The 17870-nt window shown below is 39.0% G+C and overlaps 1 protein-coding gene across 3 annotated transcripts; it reads right to left on the bottom strand.

Moving 5' to 3' along the window:
• Positions 1–829: 829 nt before the first annotated feature.
• Positions 830–16561, bottom strand: LOC132303686 (ATP-dependent zinc metalloprotease FTSH 4, mitochondrial-like). 3 transcript variants are annotated; one of them, XM_059801050.1, is made up of 7 exons: positions 16163–16561; positions 15120–15210; positions 6060–6323; positions 4812–5048; positions 4584–4708; positions 3614–4090; positions 830–2069 (listed from the first exon to the last, which is right to left on the bottom strand). In XM_059801050.1, exons 1-7 carry the CDS (start codon positions 16187–16189, stop codon positions 1140–1142), a joined length of 2151 nt encoding a protein of 716 aa, XP_059657033.1. In that variant the 5' UTR covers positions 16190–16561; the 3' UTR covers positions 830–1139. The 3 variants fall into 3 exon arrangements, with proteins under 3 accessions (XP_059657033.1, XP_059657031.1, XP_059657032.1); XM_059801048.1 differs by having other exon boundaries at positions 4812–5057; positions 16163–16560; XM_059801049.1 differs by having other exon boundaries at positions 4812–5057; positions 15120–15207; positions 16163–16560.
• Positions 16562–17870: the final 1309 nt, after the last annotated feature.

Raw genomic sequence — 17870 nt, 5'->3', positions numbered from 1 at the left:
ATTTTAAAAATTTGTACAAGCCTACTCTTTCAACACCGCAATGCGTAAATTGTTATTCCGTTATTGTTTCAATCTTGGACATTCAGATCAAGTCAAAGTTACATCCATGTAATGATTTACACATCATTCAATACTGATAAGCTTAGAACTTGCAGAAAAAAATTAAGTAAAGAAGATGAAATGAAATTCAATCGAGATGATTTAAACAAAACTACAGCTGCTATGGTCATATCAAATATATCCAAATGTAAAGCAGTTTCAGAGAATCCACATAACAGTGGCCAGCACAAAAAACCTTGAGAGCTTAAGAAATTTCACAAAGTGGATTCCTCCAAAATTCTACAAACACTGGTAAATGAAATAATTCTAAACAATAAGGTTAGATGTAATTGAACAAACGACTCAAAGGGAAACAAATCTTTGTACATCAGAGCACCAAAAAAGACCAATGAAAATATCTACTGATACTATCTAGGGTTTACGTTGTAGCCTCAAGTCCTAAGAGTGCCTGATTAGTACATTTCCTTGTCACCAATATATATATATATATATATATAGACACTAAATTACAGGTCTGGATTCCATTGTAACATTCAAGCCAAGCCAAGGGTTAACCCCCCAAAACACCTAATTGAGGGTACAAATTATAAGTTATAATTCATCCAAGACAAACCGCTTGCATAGAAAATTAATTTCCTTAAAAGTCTGCAAGACTTTAGCACCTGCAAAGCAAATTGTAAACAAAACTAGGACCTCTTGAATTACAAACTTTACAATTCATCTCATAGTGAGCATACAGACTCAGCTCAATAAAAAGAAGAACACGACAAAAGGAAAAAGGAAGGAAAAATTCATAATGAAATTTGTGTCAACCGTATAGCCAAAGAAAACTAAAAGGTACATAAATAATGCCCAATGACTGAAATACAACTGCAACACTTGACATAGTGGCATTACTGCCATTAGCTTCTAAAGCTTTCATTCACTTCCAAATGATGGTAAACAATTAGAACCTCATCTGCCGCAATGGAAGTACAGCAACTCTTAAAGCCAACAGGCTTGCATGTAAATAACTATATGCACAATGGATTCGATAAATAAAAAGACAATTGCCATGGATCAAATCCGCATCTTTCATGCTAAGATCCCACCGGAGCAACACCTTTTGTCTTGGCTGCAGCAGTTGCAGCTGCTGCCGCAGCTGCTGCAACGGCAGCGGCAGATGCTGCTGCATTGGGTGTTGAAGGAGGCACCTGACTGGACTGTGAAGTGCTCTGTGGCGCAACTATCTGTTGCTGCTGTTGCTGTTGTTGCTGAGAATTGACCTGAGCAAGCAGGGCATTGATTTGACTTCCGGTAAGTGTCTCATTCTCAAGCAAAGCATTAGCGAGTGCATGAAGCTCCTTGCTATGGGTGATGAGAATGGTTTTTGCATTGTTGTAAGCCCTTTCCAAGAATTCCTTCACTTCCTCCTCAATGAGCAGCCTAGTCTCAGTGCTCATGCTCTTTCCATTGTCATCATAATTGTGAGTAACCAGCCCAACTTGTTTGCTCATACCATACTTAGTAACCATAGCTCTGGCAATTTTAGTTGCGTTCTGGATATCAGAAGATGCACCTGAAGTAACTTCATTTTCTCCAAAGATGAGCTCTTCTGCAACTCGGCCCCCCATGCAAACATCAAGTCTAGCAAGCATCTGTTTACGAGATACGCTCGTCTCATCCTTGTCAGGCAATTGGGCAACCATGCCAAGAGACATCCCTCGTGGAACAATTGTTGCCTTGTGCACTGGATAAGCCCCATCTGTATGGATAGCCACAATGGCATGGCCACCTTCATGAAAAGCTGTCAGCCTTCTTGACTCTTCAGATATAACAGCTGATTTGCGCTCACTTCCCATCATGATCTTGTCCTTTGCATACTCTAGATCAGCCATGCTCACTGCCTTGGCACCGTCCATTGCAGCCTTGAGAGCAGCAATGTTGACTAAGTTTGCAAGATCAGCACCTGAGAACCCAGGAGTTCCTCGGGCAATGATCATCAGATCAACATCGTTTTCCTTCAGAACCTGTCAAACGGTATTTGTATTGCAATTTGGAAGTTACGCTTCAAAAAACTTAGAGAAAACAAAAACAATCAAACAAAAGGTAATTGCATAACGGTATATGAGGTATTTTATTAAATAAATGCAAACAAGGGTCTACAACGAATTTCATGGTTGTAAGATAAAGAGGATTGGGCCGCCTTTCAACTGGTGTTGCCATATTGGCCAGTATAACTTGCATTACTTCGAAATTTGACAAAACAAATTCAACTACTGGAACTATTACATGCATATACACATACATTCATACACATTAAGAGAAAAATTCTACAAATACTTGAACCTATTCCTCTTGCAGTGAAAGAAATAGAAAATAGAAATATAGAACGAATTAAAATACCAGTAAGTATATTCACTTCATATCATAGGAGGGCCCAGCAATGTGCCAAGATCTAGTCAGGGTGACCCAGGCCCAACACCATAAGCATGCACGCTGGAACATATTGCACATGCCATAAAAACCCAGTTACTTCTTCTATTTTGGACATGAAGGCAACCCCTTCAGAGACTGGGTTTGTCTTCTTTTTAAGGGCAATTTAATACCGCAGTTGATGGTAAAAAAGTTTTCCAATGGGTAGCGTTGACTTTAAACAATAATAAATGTAAAAAAAATTCAACTAAAATAATATCATATTAAAAATTATAGATTGATAATATTTTTAGTAAAATACATTCACAATTGTCCTTAACTAGTTTCATGTTTAAAAAATATTGCAACACTACTAAATATACCACCAAGGATAGTAACTCAATGGTATCTCCCCTACCTCTCAAAGTGAAAGGTTCTAAGTTCAAGTTCCCATAAGGGTAAAATGTGTACATATGTTATTTTTAGAAGGAGAAAAACCAACATTGCCAAATTTTTATTTCTCAATCTCCGTGTGACAGTCATAACTAGTATTATCAATGGCAAGGTCACACGCAAATATATTAATACATATATTCTATCTTTTTTCATCTCAACCATAAATTAATTAGGACTTTTCTCACTATCTTAGGACCTACACTTAATGAAGAGATCGATTGCCAACGAAAAGAATAGAAAGAAAATTATTTATTTAGTTATTCAAAGAGAGGGCCGCGGATGATGAAAGGAAAGATAGTTGAGATGGAGACCAGAGATAATAGAGTTCTTGGCTACTGTTTATGTGTATGGGCACGAGTGTGAGAAGAAAAAAAGCAATGGGGTAAAAGATTAAAGTTATGGGGGCATTTATGAAATTAATAAATAAAAAAAATTATAGATAAAAATATGATTTTTTAGACATCCAACGGGGGCAAGTGCCCCCACTAGGCCTCACATAGGTCCATCCCTTCACATACTGGTAGCAATTACATCATCAAGCCAGCACTAAGAAAGAGGATATAAGGTCTACCATGAACATAGGCCAGGCCAAAGCCCTTTCAAGTATCATGACTGGAATTCTGCCAAGGGACATTAACACATTGCAAAACCTAGCCTAGTCTTCTACACGAATCATAAATTTCTTCTCAAAAAGTAACAATACCTTCGACATGTGGGATTCCATAATCTGCCTCCGCCCTTCCACGTCTGGATTTGGAACAACAATGTGACGGTCAAACCGTCCAGGTCTCACCAGTGCCTTATCCAACGATTCTGGGAAATTAGTAGCGGCAATAACAATAATTCCTTCATTTTGTTTGAATCCATCCAATTCAACAAGCAACTGATTCAATGTCATTTTCATGTACTGCTGGTCCTTCGGATTACGGCTTCCTCCTATGGCATCTATCTCGTCAATGAATATGATACATGGTGACCGCTTTTTTCCAGCAGAAAAGAGATCTCTCACCCTCCGAGCTCCAACACCAACAAACATTTCTTCAAACTCACTGCCACTACATGAAAAGAAAGGCACCCCAGCTTCTCCTGCTATAGCCCTTGCTAACATAGTCTTGCCAGTGCCAGGTGGACCAACAAGTAAAACACCTTTTGGGAGCTTGCCACCAAGGCGAGTGAAGCGCTATAACAATTGAAAACAAGGGAATTTAAACATCTTTATACAATTAAGAAACAGATTATCTATGTTAACTGAAGATTAGATCAACTGCTTTCAGTTCAATGCAATGTTTGGCATCCCAAGAAAGAATTTCCACAACAAAATTACTTGGTAGATTTGGGAGAAAAATGGTAACATATAAATGAATATGTTGTGCATATTGTTAGATTCGCTATGCATGGATAAGCATGCCCAGGAAGTAGCTTTAAAATTTTAAAAAATAAAAAAAGGCAAAGTAGTGGTTACATGATTAAAAAGTGATTATATTTTCATTTACCCCCACCCCAACACACACACACACACACACACAAAAAAAAAATAAAAAAATAAAAAAAAATAAGGGCAAAGTACACGTTGTTACATGATTAAAAAGTGATTATATTTTCATTTAACCCCCCCCCCAAAAAAAAAAAAAAAATCACCAAACATACAGACCACAAGGTCCAGGGGCATATACCTTGGGGTCTCGAAGATAGTGAACAATTTCTTCTAGCTCAGCTTTTGCCTCATCAACACCCTTTACATCATTAAATTTCGTGTTAGATTCCAAGGTGGGTTGCACCTCTTCATTTAGACCAAGTCCTGAAAAGCCAACAGCAATAGAAAAAAAAAAAACACTTACTCAATTATAAATGAATATGAATCAAATAATAGAGGTACCTGCAATATCATGAGATATTAATACCTTTACTGATTCCTCTGTCCTCAATGAGTGCTCCTACACCTGAAATTAAGAGAAAGGCCATACCCAAAGCACGGAATGTACGCCACAACTGTTCTTTGAAATGCCCTCCTTCTGTAGCCACCATATGTATAGGTGCACTGGAAGTTCCAAGGACACCATCTTTTGTAGGTTTTCCCACATTCCTAAAAGCTGAAAGACCAGCTAAGCTTTCTTCCTCAAATGATGATTTAGCAGCACCTGCAATTCCTATAAAGAACTCACATTTACTCCAATTGAAATTTAAAATGCAGGGGAGGGGGTAGGTCTATGTTCTTAAAAATCAAATACATGTAAATTTGAGTGGTCCACAGTATATCAAGTTGAATATTTTAGTCATTCCATTTGTCTTCTATTTTCATGACCACAACCTATGAGTTAAGCATGTCATGTTCACTCCTGCTTTGTTGCCTTGCAAAACTTAATTATAAACTGATAATATAATTTTTGCTTCCATATTGCTACAGCATCACCATTGCAACCAAGATTATTGATTAAGACTAGTGCAGAAATTTCACCATTATGAAACACGAAAGTAATTTTAAAACACGAAAGTGTTTCAATGTTCGGCACAAAACAGAAACATTTTAAACAAGCAATGTCATCATACTTCTTATAACTACAAAAAAGGTTCACCAGAAAAATACTAAAGGAAAGAATATAAAATCATAAACATCAAATTGGAAAGAGCAGAACATATGAAATCCGCACACAGGTTCTCAATAAAAGAGATTTTTGACATTTAAGAGTAACGTTTTTTATTTACCTTTTTAAGTTAAATGCCCAAAACTATACCATATATAGTCATTCACATTCCAAGCGAAGGAAAACTGACGCAGAAAGAAAAAATCTATCCTTATCCATTTACTGATCCTTGTTCTTATAATTTAGTTTCGAAATAAAGGCAAAATTAATTAGAAATACATCCAACCCAGGTGACCAAGACTCCAAGCGTACCCACCAAACAGAAATTCCCAAGGGTCAATAAATTTCTTCCTGGGGAAGCAAAAACCTACTCAAAGGGGGGAAAAAGGACTAAATCCGATTGGCAATCAAGGTAGGAGGAATGTAAAGGCCTTCTTGTCTTTACACAAATGAATGGGGTTAGCTAGTTCCCAAAACAGCATAACAAGGCATAAGAACGATATGGTATAATGGTTAAGAAAAAAAAAAACATCTGAAGCCAAAAGAGTAATTTCATCCCACACCCACCTCGCTGCAACGTCTTCAGCAACTCACTCTCATCCAGCTTATCAACTTTAACTAATGCTTTAACATATTCTGAAAGTGCTGACGGGTTAGAATGTAATGAAGGTTGACTTTCAAAGAGCCTTATCACTGCTTCAGGATCATTTCGATGATAAAGCTCTTTAAGATATGCAGCATCACTTGATCTATCTGCATCCCGTACTCTGCGAGCTAAACTGCCAACATAACTTGACTGAAACCTTTCTTGAGCACTTTGAAGCCTACTCCCTACACAGAGAGGAAGAAAATCAATAAATTATTATTTGTAGAAGATATATGATTTCAATTCACATAATGCCTGGTCAGTGGATTCCCAAGAAAAAGTTACAGAACTTTGCTTTACATAAGTTGAACTAAAAATTGCATACAGCATTACACAGCAGAAAGATTCAATTATACACCCTAGCACAACTATCAAGGAAATTTGAAAATCAACTTCATATTTGATGTCAGAATTGTATTCCTTCTTTTGTAAACTCACCTCTACTAATGAGAGGCATGAAAGAATTTTTTTTTTCACCATTAGGAATTAATTTAGTGTAAAAATTAGAGCAGCTTTCATCTTTCTGATTGTCCATGGTTTTCTCTGTGCTATGTAAAGTTTTCAAGCGAGAAATAAGTAAATTTATTATTAAAGCTCCAAATCTTTATCAAATACAGAATTTTTTTTTTTGATAAGTAACAATAACATAAAAAAAGGCGTTCAAAAGGAGAACGCGTCCCTTATATAGAAATGGAACCGGGACTAAGGCCCCAAAGAATCCAGAAAAATAATTAAATCTTCAGAAGAAGAGCAAGAGCTCCTCTTCACATAATTGAAAAGAAAACAAAGAATTTAAAGTTTCACCATTGCCGTAGACGACTCTTTCTCTTTGAACATTCTACTATTTCTCTCCTTCCAAATGCACCACCATACACAATATGGGACAATTCTCCAGAAATCGCGTACATCCCTTCTCACCCGACATCCTCTCCAAACATGAATCAATTCCTTAGTAGATCGTGGCATTACCCAACACATGCCAAACAACCCAAAAATAAGATTCCAATAGTCGTTCGCCACAAGGCAATGCATAAAGAGGTGATCAACAGACTCCCCATCTTTCTTGCATAGACAGCACCAATTAACAATACAATTGCCCCGTTTCCTCAAATTATCAATTGTCAAAATCTTTCCCCAAAGGTCTAGACAAAGAAAGCCACCCTAGTTGGAGCCATGAACTGCCAAATAGTTTTCCATAGGAAGTCACGATTAACAAAATTAGACAGACATTAGAACAAGGATCTTACTTCGAAACGACCGTGGGAAGAAGGAACCCAAATCAAATCGTCATTATCTCTGCCAACACCCTCCTGTCGATACAGAAGAGCCAAAAAAACACATACCTCATCCATCTCCCAGTCCTGTAAAGAGCGCCGAAAGTGCACATCCCACGTAATCCTACTGCTACCAAGATGATAATAATCAGCTACATAGGCGTGTTTATCAACTGCAATACTGAATAATCTAGGAAATGTACGAGATAGTGGTTGATCACCACACCAAAGATCTTCCCAAAACCGAACATGACGTCCATCACGAACTTTGAATCTGATATGAGCAGAAAAGGCGTCCCAACCCTTCCGAATAGACTTCCACATCCCTACTCCTCCCACAAGAGTAACCGGACGTGTAGACCAACCACCATCCTCTTCCCCAAACCGACAGGAGACTAACCTGCGCAAAGGACGGTGTCTTTCCCTCCTATATCTCCATAACCATTTACCCAGAGGGGCTTGATTGAAAGGAACTAATCGTCTTATGCCAAGTCCACCCAATTTCACAGGCTTGCAAAATTGCTCCCATCTGACAAGGTGATACTTGAACTCATCACCCCTTCCTCCCCATAGGAAATCCCGTTGAATTTTTTCAATCCTATCCGCAACGGAACAAGGAATTTGGAACATAGAAAGAAAATAAGTGCGAAGGCTCGATAACATACTCTTAATAAGAGTAACTTTATCCCCCTTAGACATGTATTGCTTTTTCCATCCTGCCAATCTCTTCACATACCTGTCAATCACTAAATCCCAACTCCCCACTATCTTTAAAAAGACCCCTAGGGGCAATCCCAAATAAGGAATAGGGAAAGAACCCACCTGCATTTAAGAACTGCAGCTAAAGAGGAGATATCCTGAACATTCCCTACTAGGACAAGCACACTCTTAGCCACATTGACCTTTAGCCCAGAAACCGCCTGAAAACAAGTCAGGATGCACCTTAGATAACGAAGTTGAGACACATCAGCATCATAGAAAACCAGGGTATCATCAATGAAAAGTAAATGAGAAATCTCCATCTGATGGACTAAATCTCTACCCACTCTGAATCCCTTAATAAAACCAAAGTCCTCTGCGTTGTGCATAAGTCTGCTTAAACCCTCCATAACAAGAAGAAAAAGGAAAGATGACAAAGGATCACCTTGTCTTATACCTCGGGTGCAACCAAAGAAACCAGCGGGAGAACCATTCACAAGAATTGAAAACTTGAAAGACGAAAGACAAGTCTCAATCCACTTCCTCCATTTACTTCCAAACCCCATTCTTTGTAACAGATAGAGTAGGAAATTTCAGTTCACATGATCGTATGCTTTCTTAATATCAAGTTTGCATAAAACTCCAGGAAAACCACTTCGCAATCTGGAATCCACACATTCGCCTGCAATAAGAACTGAATCAAGAATTTGTCGTCCTCCAACAAAAGCGTTCTAGGAATCCGAAATAATCTCATCCATTACTTCCCTCATCCTTAGAGCGAGCACCTTAGCAATAAGTTTGTAGATACAACCCACCAAACTAATTGGACGAAAATCCTTTATGTCAGAAGCACCTCCCTTCTTAAGGATAAGGGCAATAAATGAAGCATTAAGCGACTTCTCAAAGACGCCAGAAGAATGAAACTCCTGAAAAGTACCCATTACCTCATTTTTTACTATCGCCCAACTTTCCATCAAGAAGCGCATAGTAAAACCATTAGGCCCCGGAGCTTTGTCCCCATTACAACTTGATAAAGCCTTTAGAACTTCTTCTTCAATAAAAGGATTCTCAATCCTATCTCTATCCACCTCAAAAATAGCCTCAAAATGGAGACCATCAAGTTTGGGTCTCCAAACTAATGGCTCGGTATAAAGCTCCTAATAAAAAGAAGCAATCCCGTTATGCACCTCCTCCTCTCTCCATAGCTCCACACCTTCCACCCGAATTCTTCCGATATGATTACTCCTCCTATGAGCGTTAGCTAATCTGTGGAAGAATTTTGTGTTCCTATCTCCTTCTTTTAGCCAAAGAGCCTGAGATTTTTGTCTCCACGAGATCTCCTTCATACTAGCAATCTCAGCAAGAATCGCCTGACAGGAGACTCTACTAGAACGTAGAGACTCCACATCCCTTCCCGCCTCCTCAAGACGATCAATCTCGGAAAAATCAGCAAGGACTCTGTTCTTCCTCCATTCCAAATTCTCGAAAACATCCTTGTTCCACTGCTTAAGAGCGAATTTGAGAGCTCTTAACTTCTTTGTTATTATGAAACTGGGCGAACCTGAAACAATGACTCCCTCCCGCCAAGATCTGACTTGCCCTTGGAAATCCTTCGCTCACAACCACATATTCTCAAATCTAAACGGGGATCTTCGAGAACACAAACCCCAACAATCCAAGACCAAAGAAACAAAATCAGAGGTGACCCTTGCTAACACCGCCTGAATAACATCCGGGAATTTCTTTTCCCACTCCCAGAGATTAAAAATCTATCCAGTCTTGAAAGAGTGATTGGATCCCTGCCATTTGACCAAGTATAGGCTGCACCTTTCATTGGTAAGTCAACTAGAAGATGCTCATCAATAAAATAAAAAAATTGATCCATTTCCAAGGACCTTCTTCCCCTAGTAGACCTCTCTGATAGGGACCTGACAGAGTTGAAACCCCTCCCAAGCACCAAGGGAGAGACCACAATCCTTGGACATGGCTAAGCTCCTCCAAGAAGATGGGTCGCTCATCATCCACAACCGGCCCATAGAGTCCAATAAAAACCCATTTGAAATTGTCCTCTTCCATATTGAACATACAAGACATAGAAAATATCCCCATCCACACGTTCGTTTGAGATAACCATCTACTGTCCCACATGGTTAAAATCTCACCCGAAGTACCTATAGCATTCAAGGCCTCCCATTCCACAAACCTTCCTCCCCCACAAACTCCTAACCACCCCATCAGAAATGGATGCCATTTCTTGTAAGCAAACAACCTGGGCACCCCACTTCCTTAAAGCTACCTTCACCACCCTTCTCTTATTCGGATCATTGAGACCACGAAAATTCCATGTAATGATTCGTAGGTTTATTAAAAACCTAATAAAATCATCTCCCCTCCACCCTTCCTAAGACTCCTACTCCTGGTCCTTCCCCTTTCATTCATCTATCCTCTTTTCCCTTCGTACTTGACTTCAGATATAAGATTCTTCATATCCTGTGCCCCTTTCCAAGACGATAAAGGCTTCGTGTTCATAACTTCATTGGACACTGCAACCCCTCTGCCTTCCACAATTGCTTGAAGGATGGATAACGTCTGATCGTCATTACCTTCTGAAGAGACTCCCAACAGCTCACTAGTGACTCCAATATTGTCAACTACCCAATCTTTCCCATGTCAGCAACCTCTTCATCAAGTCGCACCATAGCTAGTGGAGGAACCACTAGGATTTCAGAACCATTCTCCATCTAGGGTGCAAGCTCACTAGAACAAACCTGTTGGATAGATCCCGAATCATCAACTGCCTCCTCTTCAAACTCTCTTGTCATTCTCATAAAAAGAATCTGATTCTGTAGCAAAATCGTCTAACCCAACGAATCTTCCACTCATTCTCCTCAGCCGCTGCAGAAGGCATGCAGTTAAGGCCTTTCAAAGCTGCACTTAATCGAAGCTCTTTGAACAGAGCTACAGCCTCATCATTAGATAACTGAAAATGCAAATCTCTTCCCACACAGACTGTAACCCCTTCATAAAATTTCTTGACTGCACAGTCAGTGATTTCCATCTGCTTAGAAACACCAGAATCACTATCTTCCTTTCCTTCTATATTCAGCCCATGCATAAGGTCATTTCCAATGTCCGTTACTGACAGCCCACGCCTCTTTTCCAATTCTGTCACAACGCCGGCACTCCTCAACACCTCACAAGAAGGGATAGAAAAGGAGGATGGAATATTAAAGCTCTGAGGATGTGAAACTGAGGGCATACCTGGAACGAAAGAAGAAGTCCATTTCTGCTTTTCTTTTCGGGACCATCTAACTCCACTGTGAAAGTACTGAGACGAAGATCTGAAAATTCGTCCCTTCGGCTCTGTAGAATCAGAGAGGGATGAAGTTGAGATACCTACGCAACACTAAGAGTGACACGAACCCTTCTTGACAGGACCTCCACCAACTGCGGCAGCAGATAAATTCATCCATCTCTTCTTCTCCGGTGAATTCCAAAAAGTTGCAGAGGTGTCATTAGAATGACGGCTCTATGAATGGCTTATTTTTGTAGAAGTAGGTGGGCTGGGCTTGGAGTTAATAAAAGAGACTGAGATTTTATTATTGGGCCCCGTAAAACCTCTCTCTTCAAATTGCTTATAGAATGTGGGCTGGTCTCGTTTTGAAAGGAAACAGCCCCGTTAAGCAGCCCTCTTAATCTCCTGTGGGCCGTGATGAACTAGCGGCCCACTTGTAATGTTAGGCCCATAGCCCTTTGTAGATCCACGCTTAGGCCCAACAGAACCCGCTGCATAAAAATCTTCTTTAATGCCACGATCATGGCCACGTGGTTGCTATCCGTTAGCGTGGATATTACGAGGGAACGAAAGGCGATGACTGAGGGCATGATTAACACAAGTCTTGGATCTGCCTCGTCTACGCGCTTCTGGCGCGTGAAAAGGCAGTCGCCTCTTTCCTTCAACGCCTTGGTGGTTCTGTGCATTCCGGCGACTACCTTCAGTTGCAACAGCCAAGATGTGTGGGCTCTCTCCAAGACCATAGTAGGATTTCGAAAGGATGCGAGGTGTGTTTTCCTCTATTAGATTAACCCTGAAAGCCACTCGTTGGTCCTCAACAAAAACATACTCAGTTATCACTTTTCCGACGGAAACATAGAGGAGGATTCTCTATCCATTCACCAAAACGTCTGCCTCGACACCTCGAAATCCACCACATAGGTTCCCAATTGCTTCAAATAGCTTGTTACACAATAGATGGAGGGGCAAACCAAACAAGATCACCCTTCGTATTATTCTCTCTTTTACAGCAAAACAACCAGCCGCGAAGTACCAAATGTGGATGGATAATAAGGTTTCGCCCCATCTCTTCCTCCCTTCATCCAAAACCCTTAAGGCCTCAACTTCTGATGGAAACCTGAACAATAGCAGATCGTCGGGTAAAGGAGAAACTTTCACCCCACTTGAAACCTTCCAAGTTTTCGACGCCCATGATTCAATCCCGTCAGTACTCCCCACATCTCTGTCAAAGCGACCTACCAGACATGATCGCAAGGCAGATTCTCGTTCCTTGATGCTTTGATGATCAACCCTAAAAACCAAATCATTGCCTATAAAGCAGCTTTTGATTTCTCCATGGAGGTTGAGATGTGGTAAGGTCGCAACACTGAGATCGGATCGATGCATATCATGGTTCCTTACCACCAAATCGGAGATCCAATAGCTCAAACTCGAACATAAACGGCTGACGCCGGAGTGAGACTCCGTCATCAAAAAGAGAAAAAAGAGGAGAGAGAAGAAAGAAAAGTCAAACATAGTCAACTCTTGTCTGGAAAAACCCTTTTCCTTTATCAAATACAGAATTATTGTGATGATGACACACAATCCTTGGAAGGTATTGGCCTGGCCTACTATGCAATTTCACTTTGCCAGTACTATCTAATGGGTCCTTCAAATGGTCCAAGCAGTTCATTACGATAAGCAAAACATTTACTACCTGGGACACTAGATTCACTACAAATCTTGAAGAACTCAAAACTAATTATCAACATTTCAAGTGATCTATACGGCCTAACATGTAGCAGAATGGTTAAGGATTTATACAGTGAACCCAACAGTTCTCAAAGAAGCTCTCCTGGGTCAAGAACAGTTTATGATCCAGGAATTCAAGGATGGATCCCACCATTCAAACTAAAAGCTAAAATTTTCTCGGTATCGTTTCAATGCAATGGTTATACTCTTTTTTTTTTTTTGATAAGTAATGCAATATTTATACTCTGACTTTCAAATAAAGAAGGATTTAGTTAATTGAGGATCTAAAATAAGCACCACCATCACCATCACCATCACCCTCCCCCAAAAAAAAGAAGTATAATCCTCTGCATTCACACTGATTAATTACAAACATTTCCTTTATTCAAACTAAAAAACTATAAACATTTATTTAATTTATCTCTTGCTTATAGTCTAGCAGACCACCTTCTTTGCTTTTGTTTCCGGCACGAAGTGTGATTAGAGACTAGAGATAACAATGGTCACCTAAAACATATAACTGCATGAATTGGTATTGAATTAATTGTGTTCGTGTCTTGCATTTTACTAAGCAGGCAGAGATCCAAGGTAAGGCAATAAAGCTTTATTTGATCAAACATGAAAAGCACTAAAATGGAATTGTGGACAGAAGCTTTAAAAGGGGAAAATAAAAAACTAAAGTAAGTTTGACTACGATAGTCAATATCGAGATGAATCTTGCTAAAACTTTATTCAACATTGAATAATACGGGGTAATTGAATATGCCATTGCCACAGTCATATTAATGCAGGATAAATAAAAAGATAGATGCATGTCAAAAATGTTTTGTTACTGGCACACACTTGTCATATTAAAGGGGCTTCTTTGTAAAACAGAAATATGATCAGCCAAGTATTTTGTATGAAGTAATTCTATGTAAGCCAATAAGAAATGCTCTATATAGAAAAAAAGAGAATGTAGAGAGATGCCTCTGGCAAGACAAACATGGATAAAAAGTGCCAAGAAAAGTGACGACAAAATCCCACAATTCCACACACTGATATTTCATCTTTGGAATCTTCCTATCTTCTTTCGTCCAATAAGTATCATCAAGATCCTAATGTTCAAGTCTCCTTGGTTGGAGAAGAAGATTTGGCTAGTCCGAAAGATTGTGATGCTACGATCTGAAGACTTTCCCATTGCTGAATTCTTTCTAACATAACTTCAAAAAACCTAAAAACAGTGCTTTTTGGATAAACATTCTACTGGAGTTGAAAGATAATCCAATGGATAAGTTTCCACCTAAATAGTACAAGATAAAATTAAGGTCTTGATGGTAGACAGGATCCAGCACGTGCAGGCCTCTTATTATGCTAGACAAAAATGCAGACAGTGAGTCTCTAACAACAAATGAGAAAACTCCATTGCACCGATTTATAAGACTATGGAGAAGGTTGCAAGTTGCAACTGGCATGGAGAAAGTCACATCAGTAAACTGTGCAATTAAACTTGGATATATTCAATCATAACAATCAAATAAATCAAGACACCAGCCTTACTGCTAATTGAAAGTACTTGATCTTGAGTAGCGAACAATTACTTTGCTGGATACATGATATACCAGTTACTGACAGGCTGCTTATCTGTGTCAGTTGACAACAATCCCCATGCTTTTATTTAAATTCAAGTGGGAAAAGCATAAACAAGCATAAACTCGTGAGTCTAATTAAATCATTAAAAACGTTTGCAGAAGAAATTTTAAGAACTGATAAGCAAACGATCAATGTTTACAACAACCACAATTTGTACTTGTCAGATTTCATTTAACATTGCGTATTACAATTTTAATTAGTACAAAAGTCGTCCAGGTTCTCAAATATAATACTTTGTTGCAAATATATCTAGTCCACAGAAGTGAACAAAACTAATTGTATATCATCAACTTGGAAAACAAATAGCAAATGAACAGTAGCATAAAAAATGATTTCAATAAAATACATACATCTGCTGCCTCCGAACTTTGGAAATGTCCAATAAGATCTAGCAAAATGATTGTTTAGTAGCTGCAACTGTGATTGCTTCCTTAAAACCTGCTGCAACAAAAATGCAAAGTATTAAGAGAGTAAAGGAAGATAACAAACACCAATATCGATACAAAGTACTGGTCAAGTATAAAAAGGCAAGAAATGCAAGCATTCAAACAACAAAATACCCACATTTTTTCATGGTACGACACCTTCATCAAACAAACAAAAGAAGCACAATAAAACACACATGCCAAAATAGTACAGAACAAGTAGTACTAGCAAAAGATAGATATAGAAGCTAGTTGTGGAAAAAAACTGTGCTTTCACAAATGGTCAGGTTCTGACTGAACCAGGTTTCCGTAATCAAATACACATAAAAATGCAATTTTCTCCAATGAAACCCTCAGCTTTGAAACCAAAAAAATACACTTCAACCATTATTGGCAAATCGACTTCAATTTGTGTATAATCATCTCTTCTGCTTCTATTGTAACAAAATGTTCCATCTTTATGTGGAAAAAAGTAACTGTGTCACTGCACATGTATAACAGCACAACCCACACCCACCAAGACTACAAATTGATTAGACCACCAAAACTACAAATACCCTTCAACTATTATTAGCAAATCGACTTCGATTCATGAATAACCACCTCTCTTCTGCTTCTATTGTAACAAAAGACTCCATTTTTTATGTGGAAAAAACACTCTCTTCGACTGTATGGTACTGGACAAATACAACAGCACAACCCAAACCCACCAAGACTACAAATTGATTAGACCACCAAGACTGCAAATAACCTTCCAACTATTATTATCAAATCCACTTATATTCGTGAATAATCCACATCTCTTCTGATTCTATTATTAGGTTTTCAGACACCACAGCCAATTGCAAAAAAAAAAAAAAAAAAATCATGAACACTCGAAGAGGGTTGTTGAAATGTTCATTAAGAAAAAAGGAAAATAGCATATACAAATCTATGATATGCGATTTGTAAAGAAAGATTGAACTGACCTGTGTGAGAAAGCGCCTCGAAGCCATCTTCCTTGTGAGAGCTCGACAAAGTCCTATCACTCTCTCTCTCTAACCTTCCTTCCTCTAGAACTATCTTCTTATATATATTTATCTGAATATGTATTATGTGTTCTGTATATGTTACCGAAATGATTTTAGAGAGAGAAGATGTGGAGAGTTCGGGAGAGGAGAGGAGAGATTTTTCATGGGCTGAAGGAGAGAGGTCACACTAAAAAAACCCATAAATTTTCTTCCATATTCTTGACTTTCTTTCTCTCTCCTCTTTCTCATTTCAATGGAATTTAAATGGAAAGTGATTTTTTTTTTTTTTTTTTTTTGTTATCCTGATAAACTAGAGAAAGAGAGATTGGATACACAGTTAAAGTCGAGCAGTATATGGACTACACCATTAGATAATGTCCAAATGAAGAGTGTCTTGTATAGTTGTATTGTATGATTAATCGAAGATTGTTGGGATTAATTTGATAATTGATTGTCACCATTAGATTTTTTTGTTTGTCCCCATTAGATAAAGCTATCAACTTTAAATCATGGACCGCGAATTGACACGTATTAATCACTGTCTTTGATTAGTGCACCAATAAGATTATCTTAATTTGAGTCTCACCTATTGTTAGTTGTTAGATTGATTAGAGGAGTACCGGTTGAACTAAACAAGGTGTTGGTTCGCTTTAGTGGCATTGTAATGCATTATGGTATTTTTTATTAAAAGAAATATAAAAAAGATCCTAATTTTACTTACTGTGTCATTCATGTAAATAAGTCATTACTACTTCTTGAATTGACCCAATTGTCATCAACGCTTAGATGTATTTTGTTTCACATGAAACGGTGGAATGTATATTAATGGCTAGTTTGGTGTGGTGGAATGAATTAGAATGGAATGAGAATGGAATGATCATTCCTTTTATTTGAAGGTGGAATGATTTTATCCTATGTTTAGTGTGCAGGGATGAAACAGAATGGAATGCCCATTCCGGTCATTCATTTGTCTGGTATGTAACTTAAAGTGCGAATTGCCATTCTTGGGAATGAAAATCCATTCCACAACTAAACCTGTTGAATGGTCATTCTATTCCCAAGTAATTTATTTTAAAAAATTGACTTCCCAAAACACCCTCATATTCCAAATCCAAAAACCACCATTACCTTCCACCACAATCATCTCTGCCTTTCACCACCACCACTGACTTTCACCATTGTCCACCATTTTCCACCACCACCACTGCCACCGCCTTTCACCACCGCTACCGCCACCGTTTGATGCAACCACCACCGTCGCCTTTCACCACCGCTACCGCCACCACTACCGCCACCACCACCACGGCTACCGCCTTTCACCACCGCTACCGCCGCCACTACCGCCACCACCACCACGGCTACCGCCTTTCACCACCGCTACCACCACCACCACCACTACCACCATCGTCGTCTTCCACCACTGCCGCCTTTCACCACCGCTACAGCCACCACTACAGCCACAACCACCACCGCTACCGCCTTTCACCACCGTTACCACCACCGTCGCCTTTCACCACCTTTCACCACCACCACTACCGTCGCCTACCACCACCACCACTATCGTTAATTTAATTTAATTTATTTGTTACTAAGAGAGATATTTTGGAGAATTCAATTAGAAATTTATTCCAATCTAAATTTTAAATTGGTCCAACCAAACACTAGA

The sequence above is a fragment of the Cornus florida genome, unplaced genomic scaffold (genome assembly GCF_030987335.1).
Source record: "Cornus florida cultivar Cherokee Brave unplaced genomic scaffold, ASM3098733v1 CherokeeBrave_3.0.0_Hap2_Chr04, whole genome shotgun sequence".
Lineage (NCBI taxonomy): Eukaryota > Viridiplantae > Streptophyta > Magnoliopsida > Cornales > Cornaceae > Cornus > Cornus florida.
This window is presented reverse-complemented; position numbering and strand designations above follow the sequence as displayed.

What these genes read in the sequence shown, in the direction of transcription:
- LOC132303686 (XM_059801048.1), bottom strand. Translation starts at nt 16,189, where the DNA reads ATGGCTTCGAGGCGCTTTCTCACACAG. An exon ending in CGAGGCGCTTTCTCACACAG is followed by an intron (nt 15,211 to 16,162) that starts GTCAGTTCAATC and finishes TTTTTGTTGCAG; the next exon opens with CAGGTTTTAAGGAAGCAATC. An exon ending in TGGAATCCCACATGTCGAAG is followed by an intron (nt 2,070 to 3,613) that starts GTATTGTTACTT and finishes ACCGTTTGACAG; the next exon opens with GTTCTGAAGGAAAACGATGT.